At 41.1% G+C, this 20,314-nt stretch overlaps 2 protein-coding genes and 1 long non-coding RNA gene across 3 annotated transcripts; 2 read left to right on the top strand and 1 right to left on the bottom strand.

Annotated features, from left to right (window-relative positions):
* The first annotated feature begins 1,672 nt into the window (after positions 1-1,672).
* Positions 1,673-7,494, top strand: LOC141640182 (uncharacterized). The gene is made up of 4 exons (XM_074449069.1): positions 1,673-2,628; positions 2,719-3,636; positions 3,754-4,193; positions 5,810-7,494. Exons 1-4 carry the CDS (start codon positions 1,673-1,675, stop codon positions 7,492-7,494), a joined length of 3,999 nt encoding a protein of 1,332 aa, XP_074305170.1.
* Positions 7,495-16,350: 8,856 nt separating this feature from the next.
* Positions 16,351-16,833, top strand: LOC141640181 (uncharacterized). The gene has a single exon (XM_074449068.1). It carries the CDS (start codon positions 16,351-16,353, stop codon positions 16,831-16,833), a length of 483 nt encoding a protein of 160 aa, XP_074305169.1.
* Positions 16,834-17,336: 503 nt separating this feature from the next.
* On the bottom strand, positions 17,337-20,012 carry LOC141640161 (uncharacterized). Its single transcript, XR_012542885.1, has 2 exons — positions 19,908-20,012; positions 17,337-17,696 (listed from the first exon to the last, which is right to left on the bottom strand). It is a non-coding gene; the product is annotated as an uncharacterized LOC141640161 (long non-coding RNA).
* Positions 20,013-20,314: the final 302 nt, after the last annotated feature.

Below are 20,314 nucleotides of genomic sequence, written 5' to 3'. Positions count from 1 at the left end.
AGGATACTACAATTATGACCCTAGTGGCAATACTTACAATGTTGGGAGTAGAGACAATCCTAAACTTGGTTGGGGTGGTGACACCTCAAAGAGCTTTGTGAATGGTCAATTCAACCACTTGAGGGACCAAAATTCCCGACAGGGTCAAGGTTCAAACTCTCAAGGAAATAGGAATGGGAATTTCAACAACCAAGGTAGAAACCAAAACCAAGGTCAATCATCCCAATTTGGCAATCAAGGTAACAACAACAATTCTCAAAAAGAACCAAGTGTTCAAGACTTGCTTAAGACCATTTTGCAAGAGCAAGTCAAAACAAACAAGAGGCTTGACAAGATTGATGCCGACAAGAATGTTAGTGATGCCAAGGTTGCCAACCTTGAAGTCCAACTTGGCCAAATTGCCCAAGAACTTGCCAAGAAAAATCAAAGGACCTCAACTTCTATTCCCTCCACTACATTTCCTCCTAGAGAGAATGCTAGTGCCATGACATTGAGAAAGGGGAGAACTTTAGAATCCCCTCCCAAGAAGAAGAGAAGGGGCAAGTCACAAGAAAGGGTTATTGAGGTTGAAGATCAAATTGAAGAGGAACTTGTGGTTGAACAAGGGAAAGGATCATCTTCAAAAGCTAATGAGGAAAAAGAGAGGAGTCCTTTGAGCATTGACAAAGGAAAGGAAGGAAGCACCAACACAAAGGATTCACTCCAAGAGATTGAAAAGGAATATGAACCGGAGGTACCATTTCCTAGTGCCCTCACAAATCCCAAGAAGTTTGATAAAGACACCGATCTTTATGAAACTTTTAGGAAATGTGAGGTCAACATCCCTTTTTTTACTATCATCAAAACCGTTCCTAGGTATGCAAAGTTTCTCAAAGAACTTTGCACCCCTAAACGGAAGCCAAGGAAAGGAGTAGAAAGGGTCACGGTTAGTAGGCATGTCTCGGCCATTTTCAAACAAAATCTTCCCAAAAAGTGTGATGACTCGGGCATGCTAACTATACCGTGCTCAATTGGAGGCAAAGATTTTGCTAGAGCTATGCTAGACTCGGGGTCCTCTATTAATGTCATGCCTTATTCCATTTATGAGACCTTAGAATTGCCCCCCTTGTCTAGGACCAATGTTGTGATCCAATTGGCGGACCGTTCCACAATTCACCCCAAGGGTCTTGTAGAGGATGTGTTGGTAGAGGTTGATAAATTCATTTTCCCGGCCGACTTTTATGTTTTGGACATGGAGCCGGACTCCAAGGCTACACCCCTCTTGCTAGGGAGGCCTTTCATGAGAACCTCTAAAACCAAGCTTGACATGTATGATGGTACTTTGACCATGGAATTTGAAGGGAAAGTTTTGAAATACAATGTGTATGAGACGATGAAAAAGACCGATGATTTGAGTTGTTACTTTCTTGATAAAATTGAACAATTGGCAAATCGAGTTTACCAAATTAGTCAAAGGGACCCACTCGAGGTAGCCCTCACTAACAATGTCGAGAAAGAAGGATTGCGGTTTTTGTTGTCTAATGATGTGCAGGATTATGTCAACAAGTTAGAGGAAGAAATAACCCTTGAAGAAGATCAAATGGAGAAGATAGAGGGCGGAATCGGGGATTCGCGTCTGCCGAACCCCACCGCGATCGCCACGGCGATCTCACGGACAAAACCATGATCTGCCATGGCGATCTGCCATACCGGCGATCGGCCAAATCCCCTGTTCCACGAATACTTGTTTTGCTTAAAGACAAATCCTAGCTACCCCAAATTCCTTCCCTTAGAAGCCTCCCTTGAAAGACCACTTCCATCCATCATTAAGCCACCCACCCCCAATCTAAAACCACTTCCCGACCACTTGAAATACGTCTTTCTTGGGGCAAATAACACTCTACCCCTCATAATTTCAAACCAACTTGAGGGTGATCAAGAAAGGAGATTGGTGGATGTTTTGCACAAGTACAAGGAAGCTTTCGGGTGGAGCATCGCGGACATCAAGGGGATAAGCCCAAGCACTTGCATGCACAAAATTCGATTGGAAAAGGATGCAAAACCCGTTCGGCAACCACAACGGAGGCTTAATCCACCTATGATGGAAGTTGTCAAGGAAGAAGTTATCAAACTTCTTCAAATGGGTATTATCTTTCCAATTAGTGACTCCCAATGGGTAAGTCCTACTCAAGTTGTGCCAAAAAAGGGAGGGGTGACGGTAATCAAAAACACTCAAGGGGCATTGATCCCCACCCGTTTGCAAACGGGATGGAGGGTGTGTATTGATTATCGCCGCCTCAACCAAGTCACTTGGAAGGACCATTTCCCCCTACCCTTTCTAGATCAAATGCTAGAGAGGTTAGGTGGGAAAGAGTACTATTGTTTTTTGGATGGATATTCCGGGTATTTTCAAATCCCCATTCACCCGGAGGATCAATCCAAAACAACCTTCACTTGCCCGTTTGGTACTTATGCTTACCGCCGCATGCCCTTTGGATTGTGCAATGCCCCCGGCACTTTCCAACGGTGCATGATGAGCATTTTCTCGGACTATGTGGAGCGTATTTTGGAAGTCTTCATGGATGACTTCACCATTCATGGAGACTCATTTGACTCGTGTCTAGACCATCTCGCTATGGTCCTATCACGGTGCATAGACTCTCACCTTGTTTTAAATTCTGAAAAGTGTCATTTAATGGTGAGTAGTGGAATCGTGCTAGGACACATAGTGTCGAAAAGAGGGATTGAGGTGGATATGGCAAAGGTGGATGTGATTAAAACCTTACCGTATCCATCTAATACTCGAGACGTGAGATCGTTCTTGGGACACGCGGGTTTTTATCGAAGGTTTATTAAGGATTTCTCCAAAATAGCTAACCCCTTGTGCAAACTTTTGCACAAGGATGTAGAGTTCGTGTTTGATGATCATTGTAGGGAAGCATTTGACTTGTTGAAGGAAAGACTTGTATCGGCCCCAATCATTCAAGCACCCAAGTGGGATCGACCATTTGAGATCATGACCGATGCAAGCGATTTTGCCATTGGAGCCGTATTGGGACAAAAAGATGACAAAGCTTCATATGTGATCCAATATGCTTCCTCACTCTTGAATGACGCTCAACGAAATTACACCGTCACGGAAAAGGAATTTTTAGCGGTGGTGTATGCCATTGAAAAATTCCGGGCTTATCTCTTGGGTGCTAAGGTCATCATCTATACCGATCATAAGTCTATAAGGCAACTTGTAGACAAGAAAGACACCAAGGCTAGGCTCATGAGATGGGTGCTTTTGTTGAGCGAGTTTGACATAGAGATCAAGGACAAGCAAGGGAGTGCTAATGTGGTGGCCGACCATTTGAGTAGGCTTCACATCAATGAAGATCTCGTGAAGACTATGGGGGTAGTTGACGGTAGCTTACCACATGAATCCCTTTACTCCATGAAGGCCGTTGCGCCTTGGTATGCCAACCTTGTCAATTACATGGTCACCAAGAAATTTCCCACCTCACTTTCATCTAGCCAAAGGAACAAGATCAAGTCCGATTCTAGATTCTATATATGGGATGAGCCATACTTGTGGAAAATGTGTCAAGATCAAGTCATCCGCCGTTGTGTGCCGGATGTAGAAATTCCATCCATCCTAAAGCATTGCCATGAGTACGCATGTGGGGGTCACTTTGGGCCTCATAGAACGGCACGTAAAATCCTTGAGTGCGGTTTCTATTGGCCCAAGTTGTTTAAAGATGCTCATATTTTCGTTACTACTTGTGATAGATGCCAACGTTTTGGCAACATATCACGTAGAAACGAAATGCCCCAACAACCGATGCTCTACTTGGAGATTTTTGATGTTTGGGGAATAGACTTCATGGGGCCATTCCCTAATTCCTATGGATACATCTACATCCTCTTGGCGGTCGATTACGTTTCTAAGTGGGTGGAAGCCATCCCCACGAAATGTGATGATGCAAAGACGGTGCAAGCATTTGTCAAAAGTAATATATTTTCGAGGTTCGGCTTCCCAAAAGCCATTGTGAGTGATAGGGGGACTCATTTTTGTAACAAGGTGATCTCAACCTTGCTTCAAAAATATGGTGTGCTTCACAAAGTTTCTACGGCATATCACCCCCAAACAAATGGCCAAGCGGAAGTCTCTAACCGGGAGGTTAAACACATCTTGGAAAGAACGGTCAATCCCGACCGAAAGGATTGGAGCAAGCGGCTTGAAGATGCTCTTTGGGCTTATAGAACGGCCTATAAGACCCCAATCGACATGTCCCCATATAGGCTAATTTATGGGAAGGGATGCCACCTTCCCGTAGAAGTGGAGCACAAAGCCTATTGGGCAATCAAAGCTTTTAATCAAAATGTCGATGAGGCGGGATTGCACCGGAAGCTTCAAATACAAGAATTGGAAGAGCTTAGGCACAATGCCTATGACAATGCTAGCATCTACAAGGAAAAGGCTCGGTCTTGGCATGACAAAATGGTCACAAGAAGGGTTTTCAAAGAGGGAGAAGATGTGTTGGTTTTTCAAAGTCGCCTCAAGAATTTTCCCGGCAAGCTAAGGTCGAAGTGGTATGGACCTTACAAAGTCAAGAAAGTCTTTCCACACGGAGCGGTGGAGGTGGAAGACCCGACCTCGGGAAAAGTGATAAAGGTGAATGGGCAAAGGTTGAAGAATTACTACAAAGGAATCGAACTACAAGGCGAAGAGGATCTTCTTTTAGAAGATCCAATTTACAAAGATTGATTCTCCAACATTGACTAAGTCGAGCCATCGACGTTAAAAATACGGCACAAATTTGTAAATATTCTCTTTTAGTGTAGGATTTCCCGTTTTTCATAGATAGAATTTACATTCACGTCATTTCTCATTCCGTTATTTACATTCTTGTTAATAAATTGCATTAACATTCATGAAGTTACTAATCATTCTATGAGGTGTGAAGTTGATTTTTACATCACCTCGGAAGGCGTGTCATTGGTCAAGTGACGGAAATTTGGATGGAAATTGAATGGGAGCATGTTAAGAGAAAGAGCAAGGAAGAAGTGAAGCTTAATTTGCTAAATTTTGGTTTTATACCAAAATTTAGCCAACGAAAAAATTGCGAAATCAGGGATTTTGGCAGACTGCCAAACCCCTCGGCAGTCTGCCACGGCAGTCTGCCAAAACCTCGGCAGTCTGCCGTTTCTGCTACAGCGGTTTTTTTTTGCTAATCTTAACCACGAAACAACAAACCCAACTCCCTTATTTCAGATTTTCGAAGAACACCAACAACTCTCATCTCTTTTTCCACCCAAAATCACTCAAAATCCCTCCCAACATTCATCAAATCTTCAATCCTTCAATCTTTTGGCCTCAATCCTTCCCTCACAAACACCAAATACCTCTGATTCCACCAAAAATCAGAATTTTTCCCCAAAATTTTGAAGAACCCTAGCTTTCAAGACCTCAAATTTCAAGCTTCAAGATTGGAATTCAAGGGTTTAGGACGGGTTTTTGAGCAACTAGGAGCAACAAGGAGCATTATTTTGTGGAATTCGGGGAGGTATAACAACCAAACTCAACTTTCATTTTCTTGCTCTCTTATAATCCGAATTTCGCCTTGTTCTAGTGAATTAGTTGGATTAATTGTTGTCTCTTGATGTTATAGTTGTTGTTGGTGGTAAAATTTTCTGGGTGAGGCAAGACAAACACCAAACACAAGCTTTTGAACATCTTCTTGAGCTAGTGCACACCAAGTGTTTGGTGAATTGTCCCAAAGAGTGAAAAAAATTTTGAGTGCCATATTTTGTATTGTTTGTGTTGTATCAACTTTCTTTGTAGGTACAAGAATGTCAAAATTAAACCCATTCCGAAGGCCATCTAAGAAAAGGGTTGTAGAGGAGATTGAAGATGTGGTGGAACCAATTTTTACCGGGGAGGAAGGGTTAGATGCAAACCAATTAAAAATCTTTCAAAAACTCGGCCTACACCAAAAACAACCAATCAAAACCACCCGGTTCCTTGACCCCCCCACCCTAAACTACCTAGGCATGGGCACCCTAGCCCGGGCTATGCTAGCTAAGGTGGGCCTAGAGGCATTCTTTGATGATGAGTTATGGGATTACACCTACACCTCCTTTACCCGAGAGTTCCTTTCCACCTTGACGGAGTGTAATGTAGCGGAGGGAAGAGAGAAAAAAATCCGGTTTAGAGTGAGTGGAAAGTGGCACACCCTTACCCATACTCAAGTGAGGGAGGTCTTGGGAATTTCAAAAGCCCCATCTCCCATTCTCATGCTTGGGAAAAGGAGTGATGCGGCTTGGACCGAGATTGTAGGATCCGAAAATGCCAAATATGACAACATGATCTCTTATTGCACCAACCCCGTTGTGCAACTACTCACCCGCTTCATAACCACCATCTTCTATGCCATAGGAGAGCCCACTAAGGTCAATGCAAAGATCCGAACTACCATGTGGACCATGCTCCCGGAGGGGGTAGGAGTGCCCGATTGGGTACAACTTTTTATTGATGCATGCATGGTTCACAAGACCAAAAGTTCGGGAGGGAGTATCAATTGTGGGGGAGCAATCACATTCTTTGTTGCACACTTTGAGGGGGACATTGATGAATCCCAAGACATTTTCAAGACTAAGGGTCTTCCCTTGTACAATGATATTGTTCTTGAGGAGTGTAAGATGTTCAAGAAAGTAAGGCAAAACCCCCTTAGAGGATATTGGTTGGGCCCCGACAAGCAAAAGTATTTGAGGCTTCCAAGGCCTAAAAACTCCCCTTTGCCAAGTGGCACCCATGGTAGGCATTTCTTTTGTTGGATGGATGTATCGGACTTTACCTCCGATGAGGAAGAAGAGGAGACACCAAATGACCCTCCCGTGGACATGGACACCCCAATGCATGAAGCGGAGGAGGGCTCTCATGGCCCGGTTGCTCCTTGGCAACAAAATATGTACGATTATTTCAAAGAGACAAGAGAGGTGTTCACTACCATAAGTGGACGTGTGGAGAATCTCCATTCTTGGCAACAACAACAAACGCCAAGATTGGAGAATCTAGATCAATGGAGAAGTGTGGTTGATGATAGGGGGAAGTTGATAGAGGAGGCCGCAACAAATCAAACGGCTTTGATGAGGGAAATGATTGCTAACCAAGAGGCTAACCGTCGTTGGCAAGAACAACTTGACCAAACAATGACGGCCAATGCCAACATGTGGAAGGAGCAAAATGAGTGGAGAGGCCAAATGGACCAACAATTTGGGGTCCAAAATGAAAGATATCAAGAGTATGTCGAAGATTCATACTACGATGCAAGGACCCAAGAAGACACACTTGGGATAGTTCGTGATCTATTTGGCATGTCTCTTAACCCATCCATCCCACCCTCTATCACCCAAGAAGATGTGGACCAAAACTATGCCCGGGCCACAAGAGAAAGAGAAAGAAGAGAAAGAAGGTGGAAGAACCAAGGCACCCATGATCAAGGGGGTGCCTCGGGTTCTCATTCTTGAAGAAAAAGTGTGTGACTCCTCCACATTGAGGACAATGTGGAATGTAAGTGTGGGGGAGGAATTTGGATTGTATTATATGTAAATTTCTTGTTGTTTAATGCAAAAAAAAAAAAAAAAAAAAAAAAAAAAAAAAACGAAAATCCCGGCTAGGTGAAAACCCACAAGGGTGGGCGCCTAGGCAAGATTGGGAAAGGTGGCCGAGGACGGAATGAAAACCCGAAAGGGCGTTCCGGGCAAAATGAAAAATTGAGTTGCGAGCCACCATGAGAGGAAAGGAAAAGCTAAGGTGAAAACCCGAAAGGGCACCTTAGGCAAAATGAGGGATTTTCAACAAAAAAATTGAAAAATTGAAAAATGCACCACCAAAAAGATGGAGGGACAAGAAGGGAGTGATAAGGAGGGTCTTGGAAGGAGGCTAGCTTTAGGATTTAATTTCTTTTTGAGTCACAAAAACTTGTTCCAAATCGGTGGATTTTTGCTTTGGCTACTTTGGTTGTTGAATTGCATAGGTGTGTGGCCAACCAAGTAGCATGATCATACTCTTTATGGAGTGATAAGGGGGTGAAATAAGGGGAAGATGAATGATTTGGAGGATTGGTTGGGTCACTTTGCTTGTGCCTTGGGATAAGGCAAGAGTGACCACTTCTACTTTGGAGATATAAGAAGGGTGGAGTTATGTGAGGAGTCGGAGTTGGAGTCATGTCGTGTCTTGTGTGAGGGATGATATAAGGAGGGTGAGTGAGAGAAGAGTTTGTGTCACCTTTGAGTCTAGATTTTCTCTTTAATTGGTGGTAGTTCAAGAGGGAGATATAAGGAGGAAGAGGTGAGGGAAGAGTGGTCATTCTCTCCTACACCCGCTTATGGACTTGCCGAATGCTTTCTTGAGTTTTACTCGGGACGAGCAAAAGTCCAAGTGTGGGGGAGTTTGATAGAGTCAAGAAGTGTCGAGTCACTAGGGCCTTTTTAGGCCAAGTATGCTTTTAATTAAGGGTCTTTTTGTCGGAATCAAGAGTTAATCTTCCCGTCCCGATGGTTGTCATAACTAATGCGTTTTGATTCATGTGTGGAGCTTCGTATGAGGATAGAACCCGGAATCCCAAGAGCGAGCCTCTAGCCACACTAGTAGACAAGCAATCACGCGGAGACGACCTTACATGAACCGATTCATTTTGAGCCGACATTCCTTGCTAGGAAGCATGAAGGCTAAGTAGTGAAGAACTCATGTTGAGGAAGTGAAGAAATAATTCGTTTGTGCAATTTGGCGATCGCCACCATCCACAGCCGATGCGCCACTAGTCTGCCATTCAAAGAAAGCGATGCCACAGCGATCTGCCATTCAGTAGCGATCTGCCCGTTGTCTTGTGCTCGTGACTTTTATTAAGCCCGTTGGCTTAAATTTAAGCCCAAATCCCGTATTACCCTAGAATTTCGTGCAGCCCTATAAATACCCCTCATGTTTGAAGACCTAGTTATCACCTAAGCATTGAATAATCTCTAGAAATTTGTATTAGCAAGAACAATTTATTTGGCATTCAAGTTGTAATCTTTCTTTGTTTTTGGGTTTTATGAAGACTATGGAAGGCTAATTCTTCCCTACTTGGTGTAATCCATTGCAAGTTTCCATCTTTATCATTGTATTGACTCCTTAATCTCTACTCTTTCATTTATTTCAATTTCTAAGTTCTAATGACATGATGAATGTTTTGTTGTGAGAAGTAATTACCCTTGCCTCTTTTTCATTCATCTATTGCTTGTTGTTGCAAAGTTGCTTGCTTTTGTAATAACTTGTTGAAGCATCTCATGATTGTTGTTATCTTGGTTTAAAGTATCAACCTTTGTGAGTAGAAATTGATTGTATCATAGGATTTGTTGGTTTAAACATATCTTTGTGATATCCCATTTACTTTCCTCTTGGTTTTGTTCTTCATGCTCTTGGTTACAATTCTTACATGGTTTAATGTTAGAATTTGTAGTTGAAGTAGGATTATCATTGTTGGCTTAGATAGTGGTAATTACTTGCTTGAGGATTGTTGTTGGGTAAATGAAAACTAGAGAGAAAAGAGTCTTGCTTTGAGAAAAGTTGGAACTTGTAGGGTTGCACCAAGTTCTCTAAATTATTGAACCATCTTGCTCACCAAGTGTTTGTTGTTTTGCTTCTTAGACAAAGTTTGCAATTTTACCTTGTTTCATGTTACCAATCAACTCAAAAACCCCCTTTTCATGTCCCTCTATTGTTTGCCATTGTGAATAACCATTGTTTGTTTATAATCTTGTCTTTAGTAGTCAATAGTTTACAATCCAAGTATTTAGCTTAAAAGACCTTCTCTTGGGATCGACCCTTACTTGCACTATATTACTTTATCATTTAGAGTAGTCTAGAGTATAGTTTGGCTTATAAATTGTTAATTTGGTAGCTTAATTCTAGTATATTAACGACCTAGTTTATTGCTTATCAACGTCTAAGTTCTTTTACTCAAACAAATCTCTTCATAAGAGGATGGAGGCTGAGAATCATTTTGGGGGTAATGGTCATGGGAACAATGAGCCTGGGTATGATGTGCATCACAATATGTATGATCATCAGGGCTACCACCAGGTTAAGGTTAATCTATCAACTGAGTTCAACCCAATGAATCCTTTACATGCAAATATTTGGAGATATCCGAGGTCTGGTGGGGTCATTAATGTTGACCCTACTGAACTGGGAAAGTCTAGAGACTTCTGGAGTTGTTGTGTATTAGGTTTCTTGGTTGACTATCGGTTATTTGAGGCGGAGTCGATCAATGATGTGATCAGGAAGAAGTGGGCCACTAAGGGGACTGTCACCGCTTTTCGAATGGGTGAGGTCTATGTGTTTCACTGTACTGAAACAGAGGACATGGAGGGATTGTTGCAGAGGACAACAGCAACCATTGATGGTGATGTTATGGTTTTTTCGAAGTGGATGGTTTCGTGACACTGTGCCGCGTACAGTCAGATTCTCGTATGCGGAGGTTTGGGTAAGAGTTTGTGGGCTCCCTTTTGAGTACTTGAATATGCAAGTAACCCATATTGCTGGTAAGTTACTGAGTCATAACTACCAAGTGGAACCATTTCATTTCGTCCCTGACAATGACTACTTAAGGGTGAAGGTCCACATTCAATTAAATGAACCTTTAATGCCCGGCTTTTTCTTGGCCATGGAGGGAGGTTATCTGTTATGGATTCAGTTTCGCTATGAGAAAGTTTTCAAATACTGTATTAAGTGTGCAAAATTGGTCACAAAGGGGCTCAGTGTAGGGAGACTATTATGACTGTGGTGTCTGGGATAAATGGTATGCTTGATAGGTCTGTGGAAAATGGCTTTCCTGTTTTTCAAACTAACAGTACTCATACAATGTTCAATCTAGACTTACGTGCTACCCCATCCAATACAAAGTATTTGTCTTCCAGAGTTAGGCTGGGGAATGCTAGGCGCTCCAATAGGAGAAGAAGGAGGTGGGAATCCCCTGAGAGGGCAGTGGACTTTGACCTAGGCATAACACCTGGAGGGAGAGTATTACCGGGGATGGCTTTTGCAGTCACAGGTCAACCTTTTGCAGGACCAGTTGTGTTTCATGTTGGTAATGAGGTGGGTGATCATGACACGGGTATGGTACATGCTGGTAATGGGGTTGGGGAGGTAGCTATTAATCCTCTAAACAATGACCATGACAATCACATGTCAGGTGAGGTAAATGGGGTCGGGAGTGCAGGGTGATGTGGCTATGGCTGAGGCACAGGATATGGAGGGGGAGGGAATTCAGGGACAAGTTCAGCCTAACCAGATTCAGGATGTTGTGATGGGTACTGATAATCACTTACCACCTGGGGTAGGAGGTTGGTTAGAGGAGGGAGATGCTAATAATGAAGTTTACCATAGTGCAGGGGAAGAGTTGGAGGTCCAGGGAGAATTGAATATGTTGCAGCAAAGTGTGTTTGATCAGGTCCAAGCTGAGGACCCATATGTTCTGTATACAAATCAAAACAGTCTTATTGGTGCTTTGGACCGTGATCAGAGAAATCAAGCGGCCATTCTGAACAGAATTGAAGATGACTTGGGCTGGGCACATATGGAGGATGAACACAGGGGGTACAATCAAACTTTTGACCCACCTGTGGAGGGATGGCCTACTGTGTATCACTATACTGATGGTACTACCAGACAAGTGGGTCATGGGTCAGGGCAGGTAGCTGGAAATGGGGAAGAGAATGATGGTATTATGATGGTTCTAATGGATGAAGGAAATACTGGGTCCAATGGCTTGGGAAATAGCAACAATGAGGATACTGAAATCAACAATGAGCCTGAGGCATTGCCCATTGTTAATCCATTAATGTCTGGGGAAATTCTTGCATCGGAATCTATAGCATCAGATTTTTTCTCTGATGATAAGGAAGGGGAGGAGGTCATTGTTATCTCCTCTGATGATACTACAGAGGTTAACACGGAGTTGCAGCTAGCTTTGGGTAATGCTTCTGAGGTGGGACTCCTTAATACCACCTCTCATGAGGCAATTGGGGATGATATGTAGAACAATCAGGCACCACCTTCATTCTTTTCCACTGCTATTGAAAAAAAGTGGAAGAAAATGGATGAAGGGTCATCTAATCTGGTTCCATGGGAGAAGTTAATGCAGGCTGAGGCTAGTAGAGCTGGAAACAGGGACAAGGGAAAGAAACCAGAAAGAGATTCTGGGGTGAAGCTGTTTGATGTACCTGAGGTGGGGGCCAAATCTAAGTTGTTTGCAGCATTGCCTGTGGGCAACTCTTCTGATGGCTGCTTGGGACTAATTGATGTTTACCATGCTTCTGAGTTGAGGGAGGACTACAAAGAGGAGATAAGAGGGGCAAGGAAACGTAGATGTTGCACTGATGCTGGCGACTATATTGCCCCTGACTTTGCTAAACAGTCTGTGGAGGAGGCTAAGGAATATTTGCGTAAAATGGCGAAAAGAAGATGCTGGGCACCAGAGAGTGAGAAGGGAAAGCAGGATGGGCAGCAACTCACTTGGGGTTTTAGAGTACATGTGGAGGACGTGGTGATGGTGGAGTCAAGTGATTCGTCTTTTCCGTCTGTGAATGGGGGGGTGTTGATACTGATCTGGATGGCTTTGCGGAGGTTGGGCCTTCACAACCTCCTCTTTCACCATGATGGGTCTAGTTTGGAATTGTAGGGGTCTCAATAACACGCTCACCCCTACAATTCCCAAAATAAGAGCGTTGGTAGGTAGTAAATTTTACGATTTTCTGTTTTTAATAGAGACTAAATGTAATGCTAGTCGGATTTTCCCTATGTTTAGGACGTTAGGTTTTGACAAGCGTTTTGGGGTTGATGTCGTGGGGGCGTCGGGTGGACTTTGGGTGGGATGGCGGAAGGAGTCTCGTGTGTCTTTGGTTAAGGCATGTAATCATTTCATCATCCTTTTGGTCAAAAAATATAATGGATTAGTATGGTATCTTATGCTTTTCTATGGCGCGCCGAGTGTAAGCTTGCGTGCATCCGTGTTACAAGAGGTTGAGGAATGGATTGGGTCTTGCAAGGCTCCGTTTCTTATGGTGGGGGATTTTAACCAGGTTGAGTATCGATGTGACAAACTAAGCTTGAGCCAAAGGCCTATAGGGGGAGCGGATGAGTTTAGTTTATGGAAAATCCGTAATGAACTCTTGGACATTCCGTTTAAGGGACCACGTTTTACGTGGTGTAATAATCGCAAGGGGTAGAAGCGGGTTTATGAATGAATTGATAAAGCATTTGGATCGAGGGATTGGTTCACTGTTTTCCCAAATACTGGAATCAAACATTACCCTATCCAAATTTCGAACCACGCACCCATTGAAATTGATTTGAATCTTGTAGCCACAGCTGGAAATAGACCGTACAAGCTTGATGCTTGGGTACTGGATCATGAGGAGTGTGTGGAAAGAATTCGGGTTGATTGGAAAAGGGTTGACAAGGGCTCCCCGGCGTATCAAGTAAATAGGAAATTATCTAGAATACGGACAAGTGTTAAACGATGAACTTTAGATAAACGAGCTGAATGGAGAATGAAATGGGAAGAATTTGATCAAAGATTGGAACATGGCATGACGTTGGCCATCACGGGGATTGGAGATGAGGAATATACAAAAGTAAATGAGGAAGTAACAGAGTTTGCAAGGGCGGCGACGGCGTTTTGGAAGCAGAGGGCAAAGATTAAGTGGATGGTAGATGGGGATACTTGCACAAAATATTTCTTTAATTGGGTTAAAGGTCGGGCGGGGAGAAATCATATTCACGGGATTAAAGGCTCGGATGGAAATTGGCATTATGATGAGGGTCATGTTCGAGGAGAATTTCAGAAAACTTTAATGGATCTTTACTTATCTTCGAACGATAGTGTGGAGTGGAGAGAACGTTCCGTTTTTGAGAATATGCTCAAGCATCTTGATCACTCTTTCTCACAGGATGAGGCGGACCGTCTAAATAGGCCTTTCTCAGCTAAGGAGGTCCGCACGGCGGTATTCCAAATGGGAGCCCTCAAAGCTCTGGGACCTGATGGTATTCCCGCAATCTTCTATCAAAGGTGTTGGTCTATGATCAAAGGTGACTTTACAAAGGCTATCTTATCTATTCTTAGTTCCGGTAGGGTGCTGCGAGAGCTTAATAGAACTTTTATTGTGCTTATCCCAAAGAACGAAAGTCCGGAAGGAGTTTCGAACTACCATCCTATTAGCCTTTGTAACGTGATGATGAGGATTGTGACAAAGTGTATAGCAAATCGCTTGGCAAAGGTGATGAGTTCGCTAGTAAGTGAAACACAGAATGCTTTTCTCCCGGGGAGGAGCATTAGCGACAATATTCTGGTGGCTCATGAGGCCATTAATAAAATTTCGATGCATGGGCATGGGATACAAGCATTAGGTGCTTTCAAGGCGGATACGAGTAAGGCGTATGACAGAGTCAGATGAGATTTCTTGGAAGCGGTTTTGGTAAGGTATGGCTTTCCTCAACATTTGATAACGCTTATGATGAGCTGTGTTACGTCGGTGAGTTATGAAATTCTGGTGAATGGCGTACCTCTACCACAATTCAAACCTAGATGTGGATTACGGCAAGGTGATCCACTATCCCCTTATCTTTTTATTCTGTGTATGGAAGTACTTTCCCGAAATATTGAGCACGCTCATGAGCTACGGTTGATTCATGGAATTCAACTAGTTAGGGAGGTTCGGCCAATTACACACCTATTTTTTGCGGACGATTCGGTCTTCTTTTTCAAGGATAAAGGGGATACTGTGACCCATTTGGTGCAAATTGTCAAGGATTATTGCGAAGCTTCGGGTCAAAGGTTAAATGTGGATAAATCAGGGATTCTTTTTAGCCCGAATACTACTCTGATTAAAGCACAGAGGATTATTAAAGCTTTTAATATCAAGAAGAACAATGGTATTGGGAAATATCTTGGGATCCCGGCGGAATTTAAAGAATCAAAACAAGGTATTTTTAATGCCCTTATTGATCATGTCACCAGACGTATTTCTTCATGGAATGGGATTTTTCTATCACCAGCAGGACGACTTACTCTGATTTCATCGATTCTATCTAATCTCTCAAATTACTTTCTATCGGTCTTCAAAGTTTCGGTAAGTGTGGCAAAAAAGATTAATTCTATTGTGGCACAATTTTGGTGGGCGGGATGTAAGATGGGAAATAATATCCACTGGTGTAGCAAAAATTTCCTGAGTTTGCCGAAGAGTGCGGGTGGGTTAGGCATTCGTAATGTGAAATGCCTTAATCAAGCATTGTTGGCTAAACATGGGTGGAGAATCGTTTCTGGAGAGTCATCTCTTTTTTGCAGGATTTTCAGACAAAAGCTTTTTGGCACACAAGTGTTCCAACATGGTATGACTCCTATCAGGGGTTCCGGGTGTTCGTGGGGCACACGTAGCATTCTGCATGGGCTAACTATAGTTATGGAGAATATTGGCTGGAAGCCTGGTATTGATTCAAGGATAAATGTCTGGACGGCAAGATGGGTGGGGGGAGAGCGGCCGGAGCCTAGGAATGAATGGCTGAATCAAAGTAATGGTCATCTGGCTAATTTACAGGTAAGGAACCTCTTCCAACCTGATGGTAGCTGGAATGAAGTCTTCATAAAAGGTTTGTTCACAGATGAGTGGGCAGCACGGATTCTTGTTATACCGCGATGTGAAGTAAGAATGGGTGATAAGGTCTATTGGCCACGCACGACGCCGGGCACTTGTACGGTGAAGAGTGGATATGGCCTAATTTTTGAAGAGTATATGGTCAAAGCAGGAACTGTAAAGGACAATAGCAGACTTAATGATCGAGGTCGGCTTTTCTGTCGGAAAGTGCTTTGGAAATTACCAGTTCCGCAGATGTGGAAAATCCTTATCTGGAGGATTATTACCAACGTTTTACCGACCGGGCACGAGTTTTCTAAACGGAATATTGAAGTGGATGTTTTCTGTGGTATGTGTAAAGGGGATCAAAGAAGCATGGAAACTCCTGAACACCTTTTTAGGGACTGTGGATTTTCAAGTAGAATCTGGGCAGGCTCGGTCTTAGGCATTCGGGTTGAGGGTGCTGGGGGCATTCCTATTTTTGATTGGATATGTGACTGGATTCACTATTTGAGCAAAAGAGAGGAGGGGACGTGCCAGGTGATCCATTTTGTGGCCATCTTGTGGTGTCTATGGACACTGAGAAACAAATCGAAATTCCAGGATCAGGTTATTAACTCGCAAGTGATCACGAATATGTTCTATAATATTGTCTGGGAGAGAGTGCAAATCTTGTGTAAGTCACTTGATTCGAGACAGGCTCGGGTTGACATGCGAATTGAGGAGGAGGGGTCGTCCCAAAAGGAGTTTATGGTTATTCGCAATGGTCATCCTGTGTGTATTCTAGGTAAGCCGACCGGGTGTGCTGTGATACGTGTGAAAGTGGATGCTAGCTGGAACCGGACCCTTGAGGCAGCCTTCGGGTGGATTGCTTATGATGGTACGGGGCAAAAGCTGGGTCGGAGACAGGTGCGCACCAGAGCTGAATCGCCTTTGGAGGCTGAAGCTTTGGGAGTTCGTGATATTGTGGAGTGGGCACAAGAGAGGCGGATCCTTCATCTGGACATTTCATCGGATTGTTTGCAGCTTATTAATCAAATAGCGGGGGTTGACAAGGATAACCACAGGATTGTGGGCTTATTGGAGGACATTCGGGGTTCTTTTAGCTTCTTTCATTGTTTATGTTTTAACTTTATTCTGAGGCACTTAAATGGCTTTGCGCATAGCTTAGCTAAGCAAGCCATGAAACTGTAAAATCTTTATTTACAGCTGTCAAAAAAAAAAAAAAAAATACTACATAGATTATTAGAACACCTATAAACTTGAATTGTAATAAATATTAACTATTATTATAACACATTTTTCTAATGCAATAAAAATAAATTATTATTGTAACACATATTTGTGATTGTTGTAACACGATTCTCTTTATATAGTAACTAGTGTTCCTTTATAATAGCGATTAGTGCTATAGTGTATTACTCCATAGAGTAATTAATGTTACTTTATCGTGTAACTAGGGTTATAACATATAGTGTTGCACGACTTAAACTTAAGATTATAACTAGTTCGTTAATTGAGTCTCTCACATTGAATGTTTAAACAATATACTGACATTCGTTCATCTAAGTGGGGCTCGAACCCACATCTTGCACAATAAGCAATGCTCTACCTTTTGAGCTAATAGACGACAAATTTCCAAAATACTATGATACTCGTATATGTCATTAAAATAGTACACCTAAATAATGTATAAGAAATTAATGTAGTATGCCAACGATTTCGCTAATTCGACTAATACAGTTATAGAAAGACCTAGCACGCTTATATGATTATAGTTACATTGTGATACCATTATAATAACACGACTATACTATTACAATAACACACTTATACCATTAAACTAACAGAACAACACAATTATATATCACCAATATATCATTACCAAACGCTGGTTATACCATTGAAAACACGATTATATTAAAATAATAGTAATATCTAAGACGTCTCAACTTGTCTAAAAATTTGTGTTGATTCCTCTATCAAAATAGCAGATTTCTCTCCGGACTTCGACAGAATGCTCAATCAACAGTAGACAAAATCATGTTTAGGAACAACTACAAGATTTGGAACAATGAGCTTAAGAAGGCTATCATCATAAGCAATTTAAAAATTAAAAAATTACACAAGAACATGAAAAAGAATTAATCGAAACCTTAATTTAGAGAGATTCTAATCATAACACGCTTACATATATCCACCATTATTGTAACACATATACACCGTTAATGTAACACATATTTGTGATTGTTGTAACAAATTGAATGACTAATGTTACTCTATTAACTGTGTTATATCTTAGAATAACAAGTGTTACTTTATAGAGTAACTTGTGTTACTTAATTGCATAATTAGTACTCCCTCCAATTCACAATAAACCTCTCATTTTATTTTGGCACAAAAATTAAGGAAACACACTATCCCACCATATAATTAAATTTGGACCACACAAATACACTACCCCAACATACAATTAAATTTGGACCACACAAACACTTACCAAAAAAGGAAATAGGGAGGTTATTGTGAATAACCGAAAAAGAAAATAGGGAGGTTTATTGTGAATTGGAGGGAGTATTATTTTATAGAGTAACTTACGTTACTCTATCGAATATTCCATAACAAATGTTACTCTATTGAATAAGTAGTATTATATCATAGAATAATAAGTGTTACTTTATATAGTAACTTGTGTTACTGAATTGCATTGGAGTAGCATTGGAATTACTCTATTGAATAAGTAATGTTATATCATTGAGTAAGTATTGTTACTTTAAATTCATATTTTGATTTATGAGCCAAACAATATCAAGAATATAGTCGAGAAAAACATCAAAACACTGTAAATAGCAATACAAACTCGAAAACGATTAAAAAAAACACAATACTAAATCAAGGAAAGCATAATTAAATAGGATGAAAAAATTACCTCAGTTTTCGATTTAGTATGAATAGTTGGTTATAATGAAATTTGAAAACAAAAATCAAAATCATGAGCATAGGAATCACAAAAATTAAAAAATGTCATTCTTAAACAACCCGAACAACATAAGTAGCATGAAGCAATGACCAATACGAAACATTTGCTATACTAGATTAACCAAAATATTAAGCAAAATCCAAACTGAGCTTTCTCATTAACAATATACTCCCTCTATCTCAGTCATTTGCTTACCTATTCCATTTATGAATGTCTCATTCAAAAAGATAGAAGCAGCCAGCATAATGTGAATTGTCAAGGACCTTATATTGTTCGGGATGCAACATTAAGATCAGAGATTAATTGCTAAAACATTTTGAATCTAAATACAGTCAGTAACTCTCAAATTTCTCCAACCTACACATTGAATTCTGTTAAGTAGAAGCTTAGAAAATAGAAACTGAAAAATCACAAATACTATAAGGATTATGATTTATGACCATGAATTACCATGTCAATGTATTATTGAAAAACCGAAGCAAGGAATTAATCAAAACCAAAAGAATCAACCTGTAATCATAAACCTATGAACTCTAAGCTGCAGCTAATTACTTAATTATGTTTAAGACGCACAAAGTAAACTCCGGCATAACACTAGAGAAGCAAATAGGTTAAATGTTGAATATAGATTAAACCTTGAATAAACACAGATCGCCAACGAGGTGCTACTTCTTATTCACACCGAAAAAAATAGACATGGTAGAACTAAAACATCTGCAGTTCGAAAGGTGCATGTATGCCAAACAAATTAAATCTGAGTAAAAACAATGTCAATACATGGTGCGGAGTATGAAGTTGAAATCAATCATCAACATAAAACAAAGAGAAAACCACTACAATCGAGAATCAAAAATTATATCGGATTAACATAGCTTCAAATCGTCAATTGACTATAAATATACATAATAACAATCAAACGTATGACGAAATAACAAAAATTCGGGGAAACAATTATTGATTGTAACACAACTAAACTAAAATGTAACACAATTAAATCATCATCATAACACAATTATTAAACTGAAAATTTAGGAACGCTGAAAATCGACAACATATCATACTGAACGAAGAAAACATAGGAACACTGAAAATCGACAACATATGTATACTAGCTATCATAAATAATTGAATTATTCGACGCAATTGATGAATTGTAAGCACAATCAAGTTAGGGTTTCGACATTTAGGAATCAATTATACTAATAAATTTGCATAGAAACCGAAAAAAATTAGTTTACAAAGACAAATAAGAGTAAAAGAAGAATGAAACTGAGCAAATAAAACTCACCATCATAAAGCAAGCTTGAATTTTGAAAGACACGATTGAATAGAGAGAGTGAAATGGGGAGAGAGTGAAATGGGTGAATGGGCTGAACTTACACGTGAAGTTGGTGTTTTGTTTGCGGCAGATTACATTTTTACCCTCGCTAAAAATCGTTGATCTTAGCTATTCATATGCGTTAATTGTACACGTGGCTCAATCTCACGCGTTAATCCATCTTATCCGACGTTCCAGATTTAGACGCAGGACTCATTTAAAATGGGTAGACTCTCTTGATCCTATTTATATATATACTAGTTGTTGTACCCCAAGATATTTTTACCAATTTAGTTTTATTTCTTAAGCGTAACGAGGTCACAAAAATCACTAAGAAACACACGCGATTAAGCTCCTCCCTTTTTTTGGGATTGTAT

This window comes from Silene latifolia, unplaced genomic scaffold, assembly GCF_048544455.1.
Source record: "Silene latifolia isolate original U9 population unplaced genomic scaffold, ASM4854445v1 scaffold_73, whole genome shotgun sequence".
Classification (NCBI taxonomy): Eukaryota; Viridiplantae; Streptophyta; class Magnoliopsida; order Caryophyllales; family Caryophyllaceae; genus Silene; species Silene latifolia.
The sequence above is the reverse complement of the archived record's forward strand: the minus strand, read 5'-3'. Positions and strand labels throughout refer to the sequence as shown.